Source organism: Eschrichtius robustus, chromosome 7, assembly GCF_028021215.1.
Source record: "Eschrichtius robustus isolate mEscRob2 chromosome 7, mEscRob2.pri, whole genome shotgun sequence".
Lineage (NCBI taxonomy): Eukaryota > Metazoa > Chordata > Mammalia > Artiodactyla > Eschrichtiidae > Eschrichtius > Eschrichtius robustus.
In genome coordinates this window covers 71,999,027-72,018,087 of record NC_090830.1, presented here as the reverse complement: position 1 = coordinate 72,018,087, position 19,061 = coordinate 71,999,027, and the positions used below count along the sequence as shown (strand labels likewise).

The 19,061-nt window shown below is 35.7% G+C and overlaps 1 protein-coding gene across 1 annotated transcript in view; it reads left to right on the top strand.

Moving 5' to 3' along the window:
* The window catches only part of CTNNA3 (catenin alpha 3), a 1,637,417-nt gene that overhangs the window by 1,289,728 nt on the left and 328,628 nt on the right, over positions 1 to 19,061 (top strand). The window contains exon 12 of the mRNA XM_068548855.1: positions 10,473 to 10,624. Coding sequence (XP_068404956.1) covers positions 10,473 to 10,624 — 152 coding nt within the window. The remainder of the gene's footprint in view (positions 1 to 10,472; positions 10,625 to 19,061) is intronic.

Below are 19,061 nucleotides of genomic sequence, written 5' to 3'. Positions count from 1 at the left end.
AAGTGCAAAGAAGAAAGTGACCCCTACTAGGAAGTTTGACTGCAAATCTAGACATGTCACCATCACGCTTTACTGATTTCAACATAGGTAAAGCACTAGCAAGATTATTGGTACTTAGTAAGTAATCAATAAATGTTGGTCTGCTATTATTCTGGAACCATATTATGCATCAGATATTGTGGTGGTCACTTTCAGATAGATTATCATATTTGGAATCCAGATCTGAGACTTTCTGCACCAAGAATACAAGTTACTTTCATTTTCACAAGAAAATATCAATTTACCCTGTCAGCACTTAGTATCTAAAACAAATGGAAGTTCTTTTTTCTGATAACCCTGAATGCCCGTCCTTCAAGAACTAACTCATGATTGACATCAATTTCAAATAGTATATGATTCACTCCTGTCAGAAGCTATGCTGAGATTATTCATTCATTTATCCATTAAATTTCTGCCTAGAATCAAAATTTTCAAAGTCCTATTTTTGTATCATATCATATCAGAAATCCAAAAAGGTGCAAACCAAAAATTCTAGGACTTTAACTTTTTGAAGAAGTGGATGATAATGTTGTATAAAATAAATATTCTTTTGAAGAATGCCTTTACATCTTTTATAACACTATTTGTGAAGACTATTTTGTTATGTTTTTTAATAACAAAAAATATAAATACATAAGTGATACATTCACTCCCCTTAGCATACAGTGTTGAAGAGGAAAATCTTTTTAAGTCATTCACAGTGAAAACTTTTAAGTGCCGAGCCCCATTTTAGTAAATAATATGAACCATGTCATGCATTGCTTCACTTTTGCCTGGAATGCAACAGATCAGTTTTATAATTAATTGCTGTACCTTAACTCTAGAAGTTTTGATGTAATTACACTTGTCTTCCCTAACTTTCGTTATGTGGCTGTTGGTTATTTTGGCCTTGTTTTAAGTTTTAAAAGCTTATTGTACCCTTGCCTCTTTTTTGAGCTTCTTTGAATTTTTTTCTCTTTTGGAAGTAGGAAAGTTATAAAGATTAATCTCTCCTTCCATCCACTCACAAATTCTTACCCCCATGATTCTATACACCTATCTTTTCTTCCAACAACCCATGCTTTATTTTACTACCCATTAATCTGTCCATACATCTGCTATCCTCCTGTCCATTCATTTATCTTTTTCTAATGTCTTTCTGCTTGTAACCAAATGTAGCTAGAAAAAGTGAACACAGTGCATGTGTGATTATGAATAGACCTACGGATCCAGAGAGTCTATGCTAGAAATAGACCAGTTTCTTCATTTTACAGAAGAATTTTAGCTCCCTTAAAAAAAAAAAAAAATTGACTAACCTTCCACAATCCTAGCTTACATTGATGCAGAGGTTTCTGGATTTCTGTAACTATTTAAAAAAATTTTAGCATAGTTATAAATCTTGATTTACTTCAGTAGACTTGTTTAAAATAGTGTTTGTAACCAATGTACATAAATCCAGCTTTACAAAAAAAGAGCTTAAGGGGTAAATATTTATAAAATAAGTCACTTCAGTTGCCTTAAATAGAAAGCTTCCCTGCTGCATTTAAAATATGACTTTCCTTCATTCGATCAAGAAATATTAGTAAAAGGAGTAATTCAATACAACAGGCGCTCTCACTCAAGAAGTTCACAATCAATTTTTATTCGACTTTCTAGAAAAACATCTATTGAATGAATCATACGTGCATATATATTTAAATCATATTAAGCTGGGCTCCCTGAAATTTTTAATATATTGATTATAATAGCAAGAAGGTTCAAGATAAATGAATATCAGATACAAGAAAAATGAATTTGTTCTTTAAAAACCTTAATACTGTACACTTGTACATAGGAAGCCCTTACAAACCTTGTGATATTGAATTACTAAAGGGAAAGTAAAATCACTACTGTCAATGAGATTGAGGCTCTACTCTTTCACTGTAATATTATAACTCACTAAAAATAATGATAATTCTGTCAAAGTAAAAATAACAAGTTGGCACTGAAATTTCAGAACATTTTTAACATATATTACAACTAATATAATTTCAGCAGTTGTGAAATCCCATAACCCTCATGGGATTAACACAGTAAGCAAAGATATCATCTATAGTTTCTCAAAGCACAAACAAAACATACATTTTCTTGTTTAGGTAGTCACCTATATTTATACAAAGGTGAATATATATTGACCAAAAAAGCTAAGAATGGTATCAGTAAATAGAACCTGACACAATTTTGCAATGGCCCAGGACATTTCTAGGTGCCAAAGAGGGATTTTTCCAAAGGTTTATAACTTGTATTTGTGAGGTATACATAGAAAAACTACACAGATGATACTCACTCTTCCAGGATCTAAACCAGTGTCCTACAGAGGACAGGTGCTCAACAAATACTTGATTGCAAGTATTTGGAACAGTGCTAACAGAATATTTTGCAAGGATAGAACCGAGCTATATCTATACTGTCTAAAATGATAGCCACATGTGGTGAGCTACAGTGACTGAGGAAGTGAATTTTTAATTGTATTTAATTTGTATCAATTTAATGTAAATTTAGTTAAATAGCAGGATATTTCTAGCAGCTAGCGGATTGGGCAGCAGGGCTTTAGAAAGTAGTCAAGTGTAAGCAACCCGATGATACACACCTCACAACAAATTCGTTTGTTCATTTGTTGCTATTTACATTTGGTTTTAGGTTTCCTTCCCCTGCCCATATCCTTGTTGTCAATTTTATATTTTTGAAATTGTATAATGTTAACATGCTTACAAGAGTTAAAAATACACAAAATATACTCAGCTACTGATCTATCTTCTCATATTTCTTCTACCCAATTCTTAGCATCCCTTGTAAATAACAAGTTTCCTTATTCCTTTATCTTTCATGTGAGTCTTTTTTTAATGTTTGTGAAAATAAGCAGATTAAGGATTTGCTTTTTCATTTCCTCTTCACTCTTACACAAAAGGTAACATATTGCTACATATGAAATCGTAAGTTCGTGCTGACACCTCCAATGCAGTCCCATCCCATAGGGCTCTTTGTCTTATCACATTCCATTGTAGTACCTCTCTTATTCCATAGTGAGAACCCTGGCTCTCAAAAATATCTACACGTTTACTCATTGTTTCCACGTACAACACACAGAAATACCCACAGGTATTTCCGACTGCTTTTCCGACTCCACTATTTCCTCAGCCCCATATCTTGCTCCTTTGATTCACTTTTTGTTTTAAGAATCTATTGACAAGTATCTCCCTAATGAAGAGTTCATGGAGATTAAATATTCTGTCTACGTGCATGCCTGAAAAAATCTTTATCCCACTGTTCACTTAATTCACTGGCTGAGTATTGAATCTCATTTCTGAAATAATTTCTACTTAATACTTGAATGCATTGCTTCATATTTTTCCATTTGGTATCCAGTGTTGCTCATGAAAAGTCTAATACCAATCTGATTTTAATATTTTATAGATGACCCTTTTTCTCTTGAAGATTTAGTTCTTCTCTTTACCCTCAGTGTTCTTTAATGTTTGAGGATATGTCTCAGCAGGGTTACCCTTGCATCCAGCAGTAGAATAGAGTGGTAATGGGTACAGGCTCTGAGTCTGAATACCTGGTGCTGAATTCTGACTCTGATACCTACCCCTTTCCTGAGGAAACAAAGGTGACTTGACAGAGCTTCTGATTTTAAGAGCTCTCTGTCAGGATTTTGGAAGTGGCTGAGTATAGGAAAACACATGCAGTTACAGACATAGGATCTTTAGCAAATGCATGTCTTTAGTGTCAGCAAGTCCAAGAGACAAGATTGCCTAACACGGTTAGAGGCATGGGTGGGCTGGTGATCAGGGAAAGTTTCACAAAGAACTGTTATCTATGAAGATAAATATGAAGAGTGGGTAAAAGGTTACCAGGTAGACAGGGTTAGGAAAAAGGCTGTTCTCAGGCATGTAATCATAGACAGCTGGACAGAGAGAGTTGGAGTTTGGGGAGCTGAGATCAACTCTTTTTCTTCTCACCCGAGAAATCCCCAGCAACATGTGAAGGACCACCTCAACACCACAAAAATATGTCAAACAAAGATATGTTTCTCCTACTAGAAGCCTTCCCAATCTGTCTGTACACCTCAGCATCTTTAAAGATTTTTTCCCCCCTAGACATTTCTATTGGCCTAAAAAAGTAAAACCGTCAGTTAATTTACCAGCAAAATGGGTTTATTCAGGAACAGCAAAGAATTGCAACTCAGGACATGGAATCTGTGGCAAACTATAGGCAGGTCTGGAAAACAAAGGAGAGGAACATTCTTTTATGGAGAAGGAAGAGTGGGCGGGGCTGTTACAAACAAAATGTCCATTGGAAGAAACTGGGAGTTTGAAGTGTAGGGGCTTTTCACTGGCAAAGTTGAGACAGTCTCTCGTTGGTTGGGCTATTGCCAGGCAAGGAGAAATTCTTCCTTCCTCCTGCTGGGTAGTAAAATAGGAACTTTCTTCCTTTCAGAGATGCAAAGGTATGTCTCTTCCTGTTGGGTCTGCAATTGATAACAAGAGGTAGGGTGTGAGAGCTGCCCCTTCTGTCTTCCCAAATCCATTTTAAATGAGGTTTCTGTTTATTAATGTTTACATTTCCCTGTTCCTATGGCCCATGTTCCTATGGTCATCAGTGTGTGATCCCCTGCACACTGATCTGTATTTAGCTAGAGATACAGATCATGGAGCTCCTTTACTTCTCTTTTTTTCTTTCACTCTTTTCCTGTGTGTGCTTTTCTTTTCTTTTTAATTAATTTATTTATTTTTGGCTGTGTTGGGTCTTCATTGCTGTGCATGGGCTTTCTCTAGTTGCGGTGAGCAGGGGCTACTCTTCGTTGCTGTGCACGGGCTTCTCATTGCGGTGTCTTCTCTTTGTTGTGGAGCACGGGCTCTAGAGCACAGGCTCAGTAGTTGTGGTGCACGGGCCCAGTTGCTCCATGGCATGTGGGATCTTCCCGGACCAGGGCTTGAACCCATGACCCTTGCATTGGCAGGCAGATTCTTAACCGCTGTGCCACCGGGGAAGTCCTGTGCTTTTCTTGATAGTAGAAACTGACGAGGTTAAAGAATGAGCTTAAGCAATAGATAAGATGGTGGGTGATTCCAAAGGAGGAAAATTTAAACTGTTTAAACTCAAGAACAACAAGAGAGTAGATAAACAATGAAAGTAATCCGGAGGCTTAACCAGTAGAACACACACACACACACACACACACACACACCCCAGATCAATATATTAAAAAGGAAGAGGGAAATATACCCTCCAGAAAGGCTAAAATGTAAAAGCTGGAATATGCCAAGTGTTAGTGAGGATGTAAACCAGCTAGAACTCTCAGGCACTGTTGATACGAATAAAATGTGTTCCAACCACTTTGGAAACTGTCAGTGTCTATTAACATGGTACAAAAATATATTCTGTGATTCAGAAATTCCACTGATAGGTATAGTCCCTGAAAATATGTATGTAAATTCCCTGAAAATATGTACATATATTCCTAGCACCAAAAAGTACACAATATTTCATAGCATCACTATGTATAGTAGTCCCAAACTGGAAATTATCCAAATGCCCATTAAGTATAGAATGGATAAATAAATTGTGGTATAATTGTACATTGGAATACTATACAGTAATAAGAATGAGAAATCTAAACCTACATACAGCAATGTGAGTCAAATCACCTAAGTTTAATGTTGAGTGAAACTTGATACAAAAGAATATATACTAAAAATAGAACTACCATACGACACAGCAATCCCACTACTGGGCATATATCCTGAGAAAACCATAATTCAAAAAGAGTCATGTACCACAATATTCATTGCAGCTCTATTTACAATAGCCAGGACATGGAAAGGTAGGGGTAGAGTAGAATAGTGAGGCCAGTATGGCTCTTGTTAACTGTGTGATGTGTCATAAAGCACTCACTCTGATCCTTGATTCTCTCATTTGAAAAAAGGAAAAATTCTCACTAGTTATTGACTTTTATGATACGTAATCTGTGAGGGACCAAACACAGTACTGATACATACTCTTGGCTTCCTTAAAAAAAAAAAAAAGTATGAACCTTGATAATCAATGTTTGTTCAATAAATCTAAAAAATGAAGAGTATGAGGCATTTATAGAAGTCATGCATATGCTTAGTTGCACTTTCTGCTGTAATTTCTTCCCACTTACTTAGCATCATGTAAAGAAATGATGACTTAGCATTATGTGAATTTTCAAAGCCAAATACCTCTATCATTGGTAATTTTCAAAGATAATAGTATGATTAGAAATATTTTAATCTGCATTTTATTAATGATAGAAAACATAATTTAGTGACATCATTGGAGATGATTACCTATAATGAGTCTGGATTTTTTTCTGACCTACTTAATCCAATAATTATGTACCCTTACCTACTTTCAAAAGCACATAATAAACTTAGCAAGAAATGAGAAGGGATAAAATATTCCTGAGTTAGTACCAGAGAGATACTCAAGGCCTGGGAGAAGTTGGCTCTATTGCCAGAAAATTAACATTAATTTAGAAATTAATTGACATTAACATTAATGTTAATTAACGTTAACATTAATTTCAGTGCCCCAGGAGCACTGATATTAAGAAGCCCAAAGTATTTTACTTATCAAAAGGAGGCAGTGCAGCTTTGGGGCTCAGAGAGCAAGCTCTGGAGTCTCAGTTACCAGCCTGCCACTTATTAGCTGTTTGACCTCAGTTTCCTCATCAGTGAAATCAGGATAATAATAGTTCCTGCCTCACAGGGCTGCTGCGGGGATTAAATGAGACAATGCATACAAAATTCTTAGCACAGTGCCAAGATGAGTAAGCGCTCATCAATGGATATTATTATTCTGCATGGATAATATCATATCAATAATATCTGCAATGGATAATATCAATGGATATTATTATTCTGCATATTCTGAATAAGGTTGGTAGAGAAAGTACAGACTTCTAACGAGTTCAGGACTGGCTTAGAATTTGGCAGTATAAAATAGACAAGATACTTTGAAGTTGACAAGGTATTGACCCAAAGCCGCTTCTGTTTAATAAATCTACACTCCAAAGTTCAGAACAGTTGATTCTACCTGGGATGTCAAATGATTAGAGTGAATTTGATTAAGGTGTCCCCTTCTCTGATCAATGATTGTATAACATGATGGATGGTATACTGTGTGTAAACCTTGTTTTCTTGAAATGTAGGTAGATTATGGATTTGAGATAGCTTTGTCAATTTGTTTTTCCTTCTAAATTACCACTAACTGGCTACTTAATTATACTCACTTCGTATTTTCTTGAAAGCATTAAAAAATTTCACGCCCACTCTGATCCAAGCAACCATATGTCCATAGTATGAATAAAGCACACCCACAGCTGATGTTTAAGCTAATGAAATGAGAAATGTATTACATGTCGGCTTTGAATAGTTCATTTATGCTGTTAGAGTGAAAAAAGTAGTAGTTTCCATCTGTACTTCAGAAATTAAACATTTGCTTCTCAAAGATTTTATTTTAATTGGAACTAATATTAGTCTATTAGTAAGAGGCCCCTAGAGGAGTTAAATTGAAATCATGTTGCAATAATGAAAAGGCTATGATGTATTTTCCTTAAAATACGCCAAATGTTTCTCACATTATCTCACATGGCAGTGAAAACTAGACCTTTACATGATTTGATGCTTGTCTCTCTTTTTTGGCCAAGATCTACATAGGAAGATGATAGGAGCAGTTTCAAATTGTAGAGGCAGTTAGTAACAAATTGAAGATGTGGATAGAAAGAGTTAAATTATTATTGTATGGCACACTTGTTTGGTGGATGAGAAAAACCTTTTTTTTAGTGGGGAACACTATGAAAAGAGTTTTGTCAGTGGTAGACCACCAGAAGTTTTGAGACCACAACTCTTTATATTTAGCTATGTCTTTAGGGTTAATAGAGGATGTCAAAGTGATTAGGAGCCTCTCTGTCATGTTCTTTGGAGTAGAAGTTTTGTTGGGGGGTTTGCTGTTCACCCCAAGAACCTGAAGGAAGTGTGAAATAACTGGACACATTTCCTTAAGAGTTTCCTCCTCTCTCAACACTATAAAAAGTAAAGACTAACTCATTAAATATCTCGAATATTCTTATAAGCCCACATAAGTATATTTTTGGAGATTCCCGAGTAGGAACAAAACCTAAATTACATTGAAATGCAAGCTTAACATGTTGCATTTGTACCTGCATTTTTGTGGGGTTTTTATATTTATTCATTCATTAACTCATTCGATTACTTAATTCAATTGCTTATCTACTATGTGCCAGGCTAGACACTTGGGCTACAAACAGGAAAAAGTTTCAAGGAACCAGTGAACATTTTTGAACAGTGTAGTGACGTGACTCACTAATAAAACAACTTATTGAGAATCTATTTTGTGACAGACACTGTTGTACTTACTGCTAAGAGTTGGCTTTGTCAATAAGATTATACTTACGATGAGTCTGAAGGATGAGAAGATCTTGGGCAGGAGGACTCTGGTGAGTGCTCAAGCAGGAGATAATGATGGCTAGAGGCAGTGGGGCTGCATTGGCAATGGATTTAAAATGTACTTATATGGTAGAGGAGATTGCACTTAGAGGACATTTGGATACAGAGGTTAAAAAAGAGTAGGAGGTAAAAGAAAACACCTGAGTTTTTTTCATTGATGACTGGGCGTCAAGTTAGAAAATATTACAAGAAAATTAGGCTTTCCAGGTAGAAAAGAATGTGTTTAGGTTTAGATAGGATGGATTTGAGGTGTTATGAAAGATTTAGGTAGAATTTTGCAGTGGACTATTTTGGATTTATAGCTCTGGAATTCAGGGAAAAGGTTAGATTAGAGATACACTTTGGGAGTCACATCTAAATTAGTGGGAATTGTGGTTCAGGAGTGTTTCTCCTGCACAAAGTGGTGTGAGTTAGCTTTCTCCTTGCCTTTGTTATTCTGTTCACTGAAAGTGAGACAGTGATTTCATGAAATCTCACTATTGAATAATATTATCCAATAGAAGTTTTGGTATGATAGAAACATTCCATATGGCCACTCTCAAAACAGAATTCAGTAGCCATAGGTGTATACTGAGCACTTGAAATGTGGTAAATGTGATTGAGGAACTCAATTTCAAATTAAATTAAATTTTAATGAATTTAATGTTTCATAGTCATATGTGGCCCTATGTGGCCAGGTGCCCCTTTTTATTGGATGGTACACCTAGAGAATGGACAGAGGAGAAAAGCACAGTGGATAATCCTGGTGGGTATAGTAGCTAAGAATTAGGGTATAGGTGATACATTTTAGTAGGTGGAGGAAAGATGAGACTAGATAAAATATGGGTACCTATGTATATTGCCAACATTTCCCCATATCAAGAACATGGCAGGTAGGATTGCAAGACATGGTATGCCATACATGCAGATAGAGAGTTGGATGTAGGAAAAAATAATATTTATTAATATTTTTGTGTTAGATAAAGTACTGTATCTTCCAGGTTTGGAATCATTGCTCTAAAAATTAATCTGCTTTTATCCTGCATAGTCACATGGGGAAGAAACTTATTCAATATGATATGGTATAGTAGTTAAAAGTCATATTAGCAGAATGACTCTGTGAAAGATTCTTGATTTCTCTGTGTCTTTGTCATTCAACTAAGTATGAACCCCAGGTTAATACTGGGGTTGTTTTAAGATTTAAATCACAGCAAACACTTAGAAAACTGCCTTGAATCCACTGAAGAGTTAACGAATGTTGTTATCATTAACCTTAAAAGTAAAGTCGGAGAAACGGTTTTAATTGAGACTATTTTGAAATCTTAAAAAAAAAAGGGCATTCTATGGATTGGCCTTACTGATTGATATATCCCTACACTCATTCAATGTTGTGTTATTTTACATAGAAACGTTTTGCATATAAGATCACCAGTTTCTTTTCATTAATCTTTTTGATGATGAGAAAATATTTTATCAAAAGAAAGTTTACAGTAGTTTTATTATTTCTATGAGATAGAATTAGTATCTTTAGTTAATTTTCTTCTATTTAGCAACTCAAATGTGTTTTTTCTTTAAATATTTTTAGGTTTACAATTTCAACTATTATTCACGCCAATTCTTTTTTGTCATTTCTTTGAGCTTACATTGGATAGGATGAAAAATAATTATATGGTTCCAGACTTGGTAAAAACAAAAACGCCATAAAGGAGAAAGATAATCTTTTAAAACATTTCCATAACGATGCCTTTCTTGTCTTTGGTTACCTTTGTATTTCAGAGATTCAAGATTATCCTGCCAAAATGTTTTGTCTCCCTACATTTAAAAAATAATTGAAATTTTTTAAATCAAGTATTTGTTTAAAAATATGATTCTCCATTTCCTGGAAACTCCAGAAATCTGAAAATACAAATAGGACAATTTTCTCTTTCTTATTCATTTTAACAGCAATTCCGGAATTTGTAACACAAGTGAATGTTGCCTTGGAAGCCTTAAGTAAAAACTCTTTGGATGTGTTTGATGATAATCAGTTTGTGGACCTCTCAAAAAAGATCTATGATACAATTCATGATATCAGATGTTCAGTCATGATGATTCGGGTAAGTTTGCTTTACCTTCCATTGAACACTTTTCACCATCTGGTATGCCTGGAATGATGGCAAGAAATGTTTTATTTCTATGCCGTAATGTCAATGCTAAAATCCATTAGAACTTTAGAAATTTATATGTATCCCCAAAATCAGATCTACTGTCACAAACAACACTTTTACTTATGTATGTGGTTGTAACTTATGCAAATGAGCACATTTAACTGCCACAGGTGCAGAAATGATAGAATTCATTGTGTGCAGGATTTGCTGAAGTGTCACATAGCATATCAAAAGCCAAAGAACAATACATAAAGTAATTTAATTTCTTTTCTTGAGCAGAAAGGAGAGGATCTTTCTCATCACTACTGAAATTTATAGAAAAATGTGTGTAAAACAAGGTATTTCTATGGCTGAACCCTCTCATACTAGATCATAGAATCAGAGTGTTCAGTAAGAAATCTCACTTGTAACTGCCAGAAACAAGAAATGTTTGAGAGTTGTCTATTTGGGAGAATATATACCATCTTTGTGAGTGTGAAAGTGAGTCATTTGTTGTGGGCACACCGCATATACACAGACCAAGATTATTTGTTTTTACTCAAAATGTTAATGTGGGATATTTTTTTAATGCTATTAAAAAGAAAAAACAAACCATAGAAGTTCTTTGGAAAATGCACATGTAAATATATGGAGATAGATTATTTTAGGATTGGTTCACCTGGAGGCAGAGTCAAATATTTGTGTTAACATTAGTCTGTTTAGGAAAAAGTGAGACAGAGAACCAACAAGTGGTGATTATGAGTCACTGCAGACAACTGGGGCTTGAGCCTGGGGAACTCTAGGAGGGTACTGTAGAGCACACCTCAGAATTATCTTACCTTAGGGAAACAAAATCCAGTTTATCCACCTATTCACCCTTGGTTAAAGGCCACCTCTCTTCAGAGGTGTTACCAGAGCCTCCTGTAGGGCCAATGAAGCTCTTGTGGCCAAAAAATCCACCCTGAGGCAGAGTAAAGGAAAGAAGAATCAGTAAGACTGGTGAGTGCAATTTGTAAGTATGAGTAGAGTTCAATTTGAAGGCCTCTGGAATTAACTGTTAGTAAGACTGTGAGATGGAATTGGATGTACTGAGGAGATAAGGATGGAGCATTAGTAGTATCTGACAGGTCTGAATGTCATAGGTTACATGGAGCAGTTCATAGAAATGGAGCCAACTGAGGACGTTGTAGGGAAAAGGGCCAACAGAAGTCGAGGAGCCTGGCAGGGCAGATGGACGCTTATGGAAGAAATTGTAAGAGAAAGTCTAGAGGTGTCAAGACATGGGATGTAGCACTTCAGAGCTTGGGAAAACCTTCAAGCAAGCCAGTTATACAGAGAGAAACCTCAGAATATATATTTCTGAACAGCCTAGAAGTATTTGTTTGTATGTGACCGGGAACAGTGGTACTGTACTAGTACTGTGTCTGAACTGCAAAGTACCTTTGCCAAATAGTTTCTTCTTCTAACAAAAGTTTTTATTCCTTACCTGTGTGGACTAGGTGACTAGTGGGCTAGTATTAATTCAGAGCTGGAACCAGGAGGGAAACACTGAAAGGATGAAGAAGGCACATAAACTTCAGGAGGTCACTTTACAAGAGTGAAAGCCCCACATTTCCAGTATCCCTTGGTGGATATTTGAGAAGATAAACCAGTGAAGTAGCATAGGTGAACCAGGGCAGGGAATGCATTTTGTTTTGTTTTTTTCTGCAAAAGCTATCTAGGGATAAAAGTCTTATAACCTCTCCCACTTGAATATTCTAGTATTTAAAATTTTTTCTTATTATCAAAATAGCTTACCTATAGCAAATTAAATTGTCTTGCCATTATTTCTGTATATCCCTCATATGCAGTAGTCCTCTTTAGGGCAGGAGGACAATTTATTGTAATTATTAACAGCCTTAGAGAGCAGTAATTTTTCCCTATAGTCATCTCTTTTTCAAGGTAAATGCTTCAATTTCTTTTAACTTTTCCTCATAGAAATAATTTAGTATTTTGTGTTCTTTACTAGTCCTTATTTAACTTTTCAACAAACTTCTCAAATGAGACTATCAAAAAGCATACTCTAATTAGAGCCTGTCCGATGTCAAATAAAGTGGAAGATGTATTCTTACATTACTGCTATTAATACAGCCAACTACTGTTAGCCTATTTTTTCCCCTCTTAAACACCATGATTATTGGATAGACAAAACTTTTTTGTTTTCATTTTTTATACTGTCGTTGCCTGTATATCCCTTCTCCATTTCGATTTGATGTGTTTGTTCTTGGCCCCAAATCCTAATGCTATTAAACTTCATTATATTTCTAAATGATTCTTCCGGTAATTTATCAGGTTGTTTTTAATTTTGGTTGGTGACCATACCTAAATTAGTATTAATTAGAAATATGAGATTATAATCTTAGTTCCTTCATCTAGATTACTAATAAAAATATTAAATTATATTGGCCCTTAATCCCTGCTGGATAGCTCCAGTTAAGGGCGTTAGCGTTAAGATCCCTTAGAGTCTGATGTTCCAGCCAGCTGAGAACATACTGGTAAGTGTTCGGTTTGAAAGAATGTTTTTTTTTGTTTTTTTTTTTTTTTTTTTTAGCTGAAATCTTGAGTGTTACATCTATTTTTTTCTTTTTTTAAACTTTGGGTTTATTTATTTATTTATTTATTTATGGCTGTGTTGGGTCTTCGTTTCTGTGCGAGGGGGCTTTCTCTAGTTGCGGCAAGTGAGGGCCACTCCTCATCGCGGTGCGCGGGCCTCTCATTATCGCGGCCTTTCCTGTTGCGGAGCACAGGCTCCAGATGCGCAGGCGCAGTAATTGTGGCTCACGGGCCTAGTTGCTCCGCGGCATGTGGGGTCTTCCCAGACCAGGGCCCGAACCCGTGTGCCCTGCATTGGCAGGCGGATTCTCAACCACTGTGCCACCAGGGAAGCCCAAGAATGTTTTTTTGAATGTTGAGGTAAAGATACTCTTTCTTCAAACACATTTTATGGCCAAAAAAAACAGATAAAAGCAGAGATGGTGTGCTTGAAACCATGCAGGATAGTCTAGAGGCCCATTATCTCTGTCCGTACACCCCCAGTCTCCTAGACGGCCGCTAGGGGCACCTGTACAGCACTTCTGCAGGGATTCCTTGGATGATGACCCATAAACCTTTGTACTTAACTGCTAATTGGATTATAGTATGAAAATAGAAGTCTAACTCAGGTGTAATTAATGAAAATCTTTTTTTTTTTTTCTTTGAGGACTGTCCCTTTAACATAGAAGATAATAAAATTGATCTGGTATAATCTTCTCTTTAAAAGGTCAGATGTAATGCTGACCAATATCCTGAACTTAGAACTGCAAAACTTTATTTAGAGTATCTAAAGAGTGTCAACATTAAGGCAATACATGTATAATTTTGCAAGTTCAGGGAGGGCTAAGCTATGTCTATGCTCTTGAGAATGTGTGTGAGCGTTACAGAATCCAGTCTTGTACCTGAATTTCCATGAGTGTTCTTCAGTGCTCTTGAGATGATAAAATACTAACTTAAGATCATAGCCTGATATTTTATAGTTTTACAAAAAAATATGATTATACCGGTCTTTAATATTTATTTTGATGAATAGCTGTGTTTGCCATTGTTTAGATTATTTAAAAAATTTCTGAGTCAAATACTGTGACATTTACTATAACTAACTCCACTGGATTCAGTGTATGGACAATTGAGTTTGTAGAATCTCATTCTTAACCTTGGAGAGTGGGGAGTATTAATATTTTTTTATCTGTTTGGTGTTTAATATCTATGTATAAATTTTACAGTGATTAAGAGCTGTATGGTCAGGCCACTTAAGATGACTGTTCTCTTGCTCTCTGTACCTCCCCTGCCCGACCAGTGCCTGCTTCACCTATATCTTATGCATATGACTGACCTTCCTACATACTTGCCCCAGGCCCCAGCTAGTGATTGTTTTTATTAAAGGGGGCTGTGAGGGGCATTCCCCTCTGCTGGTTTCCCTGGTAACTAATGAGCCCATCTGAAATCAATTCCCCTATAACTGGCAATCTCCCCTTTCTCGGGGAGTGAAGACTGCTGCCATGTCCTGCCCATCGTCTGAAGCACACGGTGGGGTGTCGCTCCAGGACCTTGCGTCACACATGTAAGCTCCCCCATCCGTTAAATCACTGATGTCTCTGTTGCTGACTCCCAGCTCTTTCTTCGGTCTTGAAGCTGGCCAAGCACGGGGCTTGTGGGCCTGTGCGGTGCAGCCCAGCAAGAGCCCTAATAATATAATGGTTAAAACTAAAGCAAGTAACAAATCTCAACTAAGCTTCAGTTTCCTCCTTTGTAAAATGAACTTGGTATTATACCTACTTTAAAAGATTATTATGCTGACAAAATGAGCTAACAGAAATGAAGTACTTAGTAAATAGTAGTCTAGTAAGAAGATAGCTTCTATTGCTGTTACCACTGTGAATAGAACTAGTACTACTGAAGCTGCCTATGATTTTGTATATCTTGAAGAATGTTAGCTATAGAAGCTGTAGAAATATGCTCATGGAGCAACGTGAAGCTGAAACCCAAAAAAGTAACTTGAAAGGGTGAAGTTCAAAGAATTATTTGTTTTCTCACGGTACCGTTTACATTGTATAAGAGGATATCCATGTTTATTAACATTCGGTATCTGAATTATAGTTGATTTAATGCAAATTTTGCTTTTGAACCCATATTACTTTAAGCTAGCGTTATAATTCTGCGTATTGTTTTTCTTAACCTCTTGAAACCTACAAGGAGGCTCAATGGCTCATCTTTTTGGTAAAAGGTGCTTAACCAGAAATAGAGGAAATTTGAAAACGATGGTGTAAGTGAATTGTGAGAGACTAGCATGGGTGGTCAGAAGTGAAATACTCTCAAAGAGAGGAAAAGATTCAGCAAAAATTCATCCTGTAACAGGTATTCAGAATGTAGACTTTCATATATTTTCTTTGTGAATTTTCACATGTGCCTTATCAAAAGTTCTCTGAGAATACAGAGAGCTTTCCAAAGACAGGACCATCATAAATTTAGATTTTTTGTGTTAGTTTTCTAACTTTATGTTTCAGGGAAGAGGAACATATTTTGGATAGCTCACTTGATGGAAATTAATTTTTGAAAAAACAAAGAAAAATAAAATAAATAAAAAAACATTTACATGTCCCAGTTTACAGGGACCATCTTTACATGAATCATTTAAATGGATTCTAGAATTGGAACATAGTTTAATATACAACTTCAGCTTATACAGCCAGAAAAACCTTTTGTGTCCAATTCTACTGTATGTATAGAAGTGGATAGATTTATAGCTTTTACTGGAATAATATATAATTTTTTTAATTTAAATTACTTGCACTGTCATGATTTCTTTGAACTTCTTTCATTGTCCACCATAGTGTCTTTTCTTCATGACCTCAAAAATTTTTTTTCTTTATATGTCTTCTGGACCGAGCTGCTGTTTTTCTCTTTGAAGTCTCACTCAGACTGCCAGAGAGAAAGGCTATGGTGGTATCAGTTAGAAGCTAACCAGTGTAGAATATTATCTTGTACAATTAGAACTCTGTGTAATGCAATTTGGAAATGAAGAAATAGTGAAAAAAATACTGTGTAAAATCAAGACATGCACTGAAGTCCCTGTTTTACATTACCACTTACATTGTTATTTTACATGATATCATTAGTTCCTTCCCTGTGGAGGGAAATGAAAGCATACCATTAAATTACTACGTTTACCTAGTAAAGTAGCTTTAAAATTGTACTTAAAATGAAAGACAAAACACTGTTCCCTAAGGTTAGGAACAAAGTGAGAATGTCCGTTTTCCAAAGCAGTACAATGTTATGGATGTTCTGGCCGGAACAGTAAATCAATAATCATAATAATATTAATATAATAAATAAAAAGTATATTGATTACAAAGGAAAAAGTAAAACTGTCTAGATTGGTAAGTTATATTCTCAACTACATTGAAAATCCTAAAAAATAAATTTATAACAACAAAAAAAACCCATTCTAGTAGAACTGATAGATAAGTTTAGATCACAGAATATAGGATCACAGAATACAAGGTCAGTATACAAAAAACAATTTTATAATGGGAGCAAGGGAAAAATAAAAATAAGGGCAAAATTAATGAAATAGGAAAAGTACAATAGGGACTTACCTGGTCCTCCAGTGGTTAAGACTCAGCGCTTCCACTGCAGGGGGCGCAGGTTCGATCCCTGGTCAGGGAACTAGGATCCTGCATGCCACAGGGTGCAGCCAAAAAAAAAAGAAAAGTACAATAGAGAAATACAATGAAACTCAAAGTATATTTTTCTATATAGTAGTAACTAACAACTAGAAAATATATTTTTTAAAAGTACAGTATATTTCAGCATTAAAAATAAAATAAACTTAGTGATAAATTTAACAAAGACATACACGGTCTAAACTCTGAAAATTATAAAAATTTCAATTTTACAAATATTCAAAAATATTACTAAGAAAAAGTAAAATCACTTAAATATTTGGAGTTTATCATATTTCTGGACTGGGGGACTCAATATTGCTAAAGGTATCAATTTTCCCCAAAATGATTTTTTTTTTTCCCCTGAGATGTTGGGTCTTTGTTGCTGCACACGGGCTTTCTCTAGTTGCGGTGAGCAGGGGCTACTCTTTGTTGCGGTGTCTGGGCTTCTCACTGTGGTGGCTTCTCTTGTTGCGGAGCATGGGCTCTAGGCGCAAGGTCTTCAGTAGTTGCAGCACATGGGCCCAGTAGTTGTGGCTCGCGAGCTCTAGAGCGCAGCCTCAGTAGTTGTGGCACACGGGCTTTGTTGCTCCGAGGCATGTGGGATCTTCCCAGACCAGGGATCGAACCCATGTCCCCTGCATTGGCAGGCGGACTCTTAACCACTGTGCCACCAGGGAAGTCCCCACAAATTGATTTTAGATTTGATGATGTCCCAAACAAATTCTCAGCAGACTTTTATGAAGACTAATAGTCCAGGGTGGTTACGTGGGTGTATACATTTGTCAAAACTCAGCAAATTGTACACATAAAATTACATGTAAATTATATTGATAAAGTTAATTTAAGAAAATAATGTTTTGCCCAGTAGCCAACACCTTAGAAAACAGGCAGTTTTAATTAGATATAGTCTTACCAAACTGTATTAATTAGGACTAATTAGAAAGGCACGCATGGACTTCTGAAAATGCTAACATTTTGAATATTATAAAATTAACACCTTTCTACTTTATAACTGGCTGCTTACCAAATATTTCTAATGCATGACTCCTCTTTTGTTGATTTTTATTCCCTATATTTGTGACTCATTACTTAGTATCTTAGATCAGGGGTTGGCAAACTTACGGCCTTAGGGCCAAACTTAGCCCACCATCTGTTTTGTATGGTCTTTGGGTGAAGAATGATTTTAATATTTTTAGATGGTTGAAAAATTTGTAAGAAGAATTTCTGAAATATGAAAATTATATGAAATTCTAATTTTAGCAATACAGACACACCCATATATTACACCTTGCTCTTTGTGCTACAGCAGAAACTATGTGGCTCACAAAGCCTAAAACATTTACTATTTGTCTCATTACAGAGTAAGTTTTTTCACTCTTGTTTTAGATAGTCTGTTTTGACTGTTTACCAAAATCTTGAATGACTTGCCCAAGGATCCAATCACTCCTTTATTAGTTTTCCCTTATAAATCCAATTGTCCAAAACATATGAATATTAGAATTGTTTTTCCTTCCAAGTTCCTTGAATCATGTGACCACCTAGAGCAACTTCTGCTAATTCTTCCTGTTCCCAGGGGAAGGGATGAACAGGAAGTGTCCCAGCCTCCTTTCTCCATCCTCCTTTTTACCCTGAGGGCTTCCACGCCTTAGGTGCTCAAATTTTCTTACCTTTTCTTTTGTAGTTTGAGCTATCTGTGCTTCTTTCTTTGCAAATTTTATGTTCCTGCCCTATTATTTTGCAGAGAGAGTCCTTTAATTACTAGGACTCACCCTTCTCCAAAAGCTGAATGGAATTTTTTTTGCATTCTTCTTGGTATTTTCATTCAGCAGATAAAATTAAATTTTACCTTAGCCTTTGATTATCACACATTTTGAAATTCAGTTTTTGAGACTCACATTATGTTGAAATTCGTCGACTTTATTCAACCGTTACTTCTTATTTTTTTTTTTTATGTTATAGTAGTAACAAATTTGTCCAAAGATTATTGGATTGCAAATGAATTTTCATAAAATAAATACTTGCTGAGTGAATTTAAACATGCAGTGAATTAGGGTAAGTGTATGTCTTGGTTTCCTTAGGACAGATTTGGATTATCCCCCTTTTCCCTCTCAAAAGTATCAAATTTGCACGATACATTGTTATGTTCACTCTAGTTTCTGGGTCCTGAT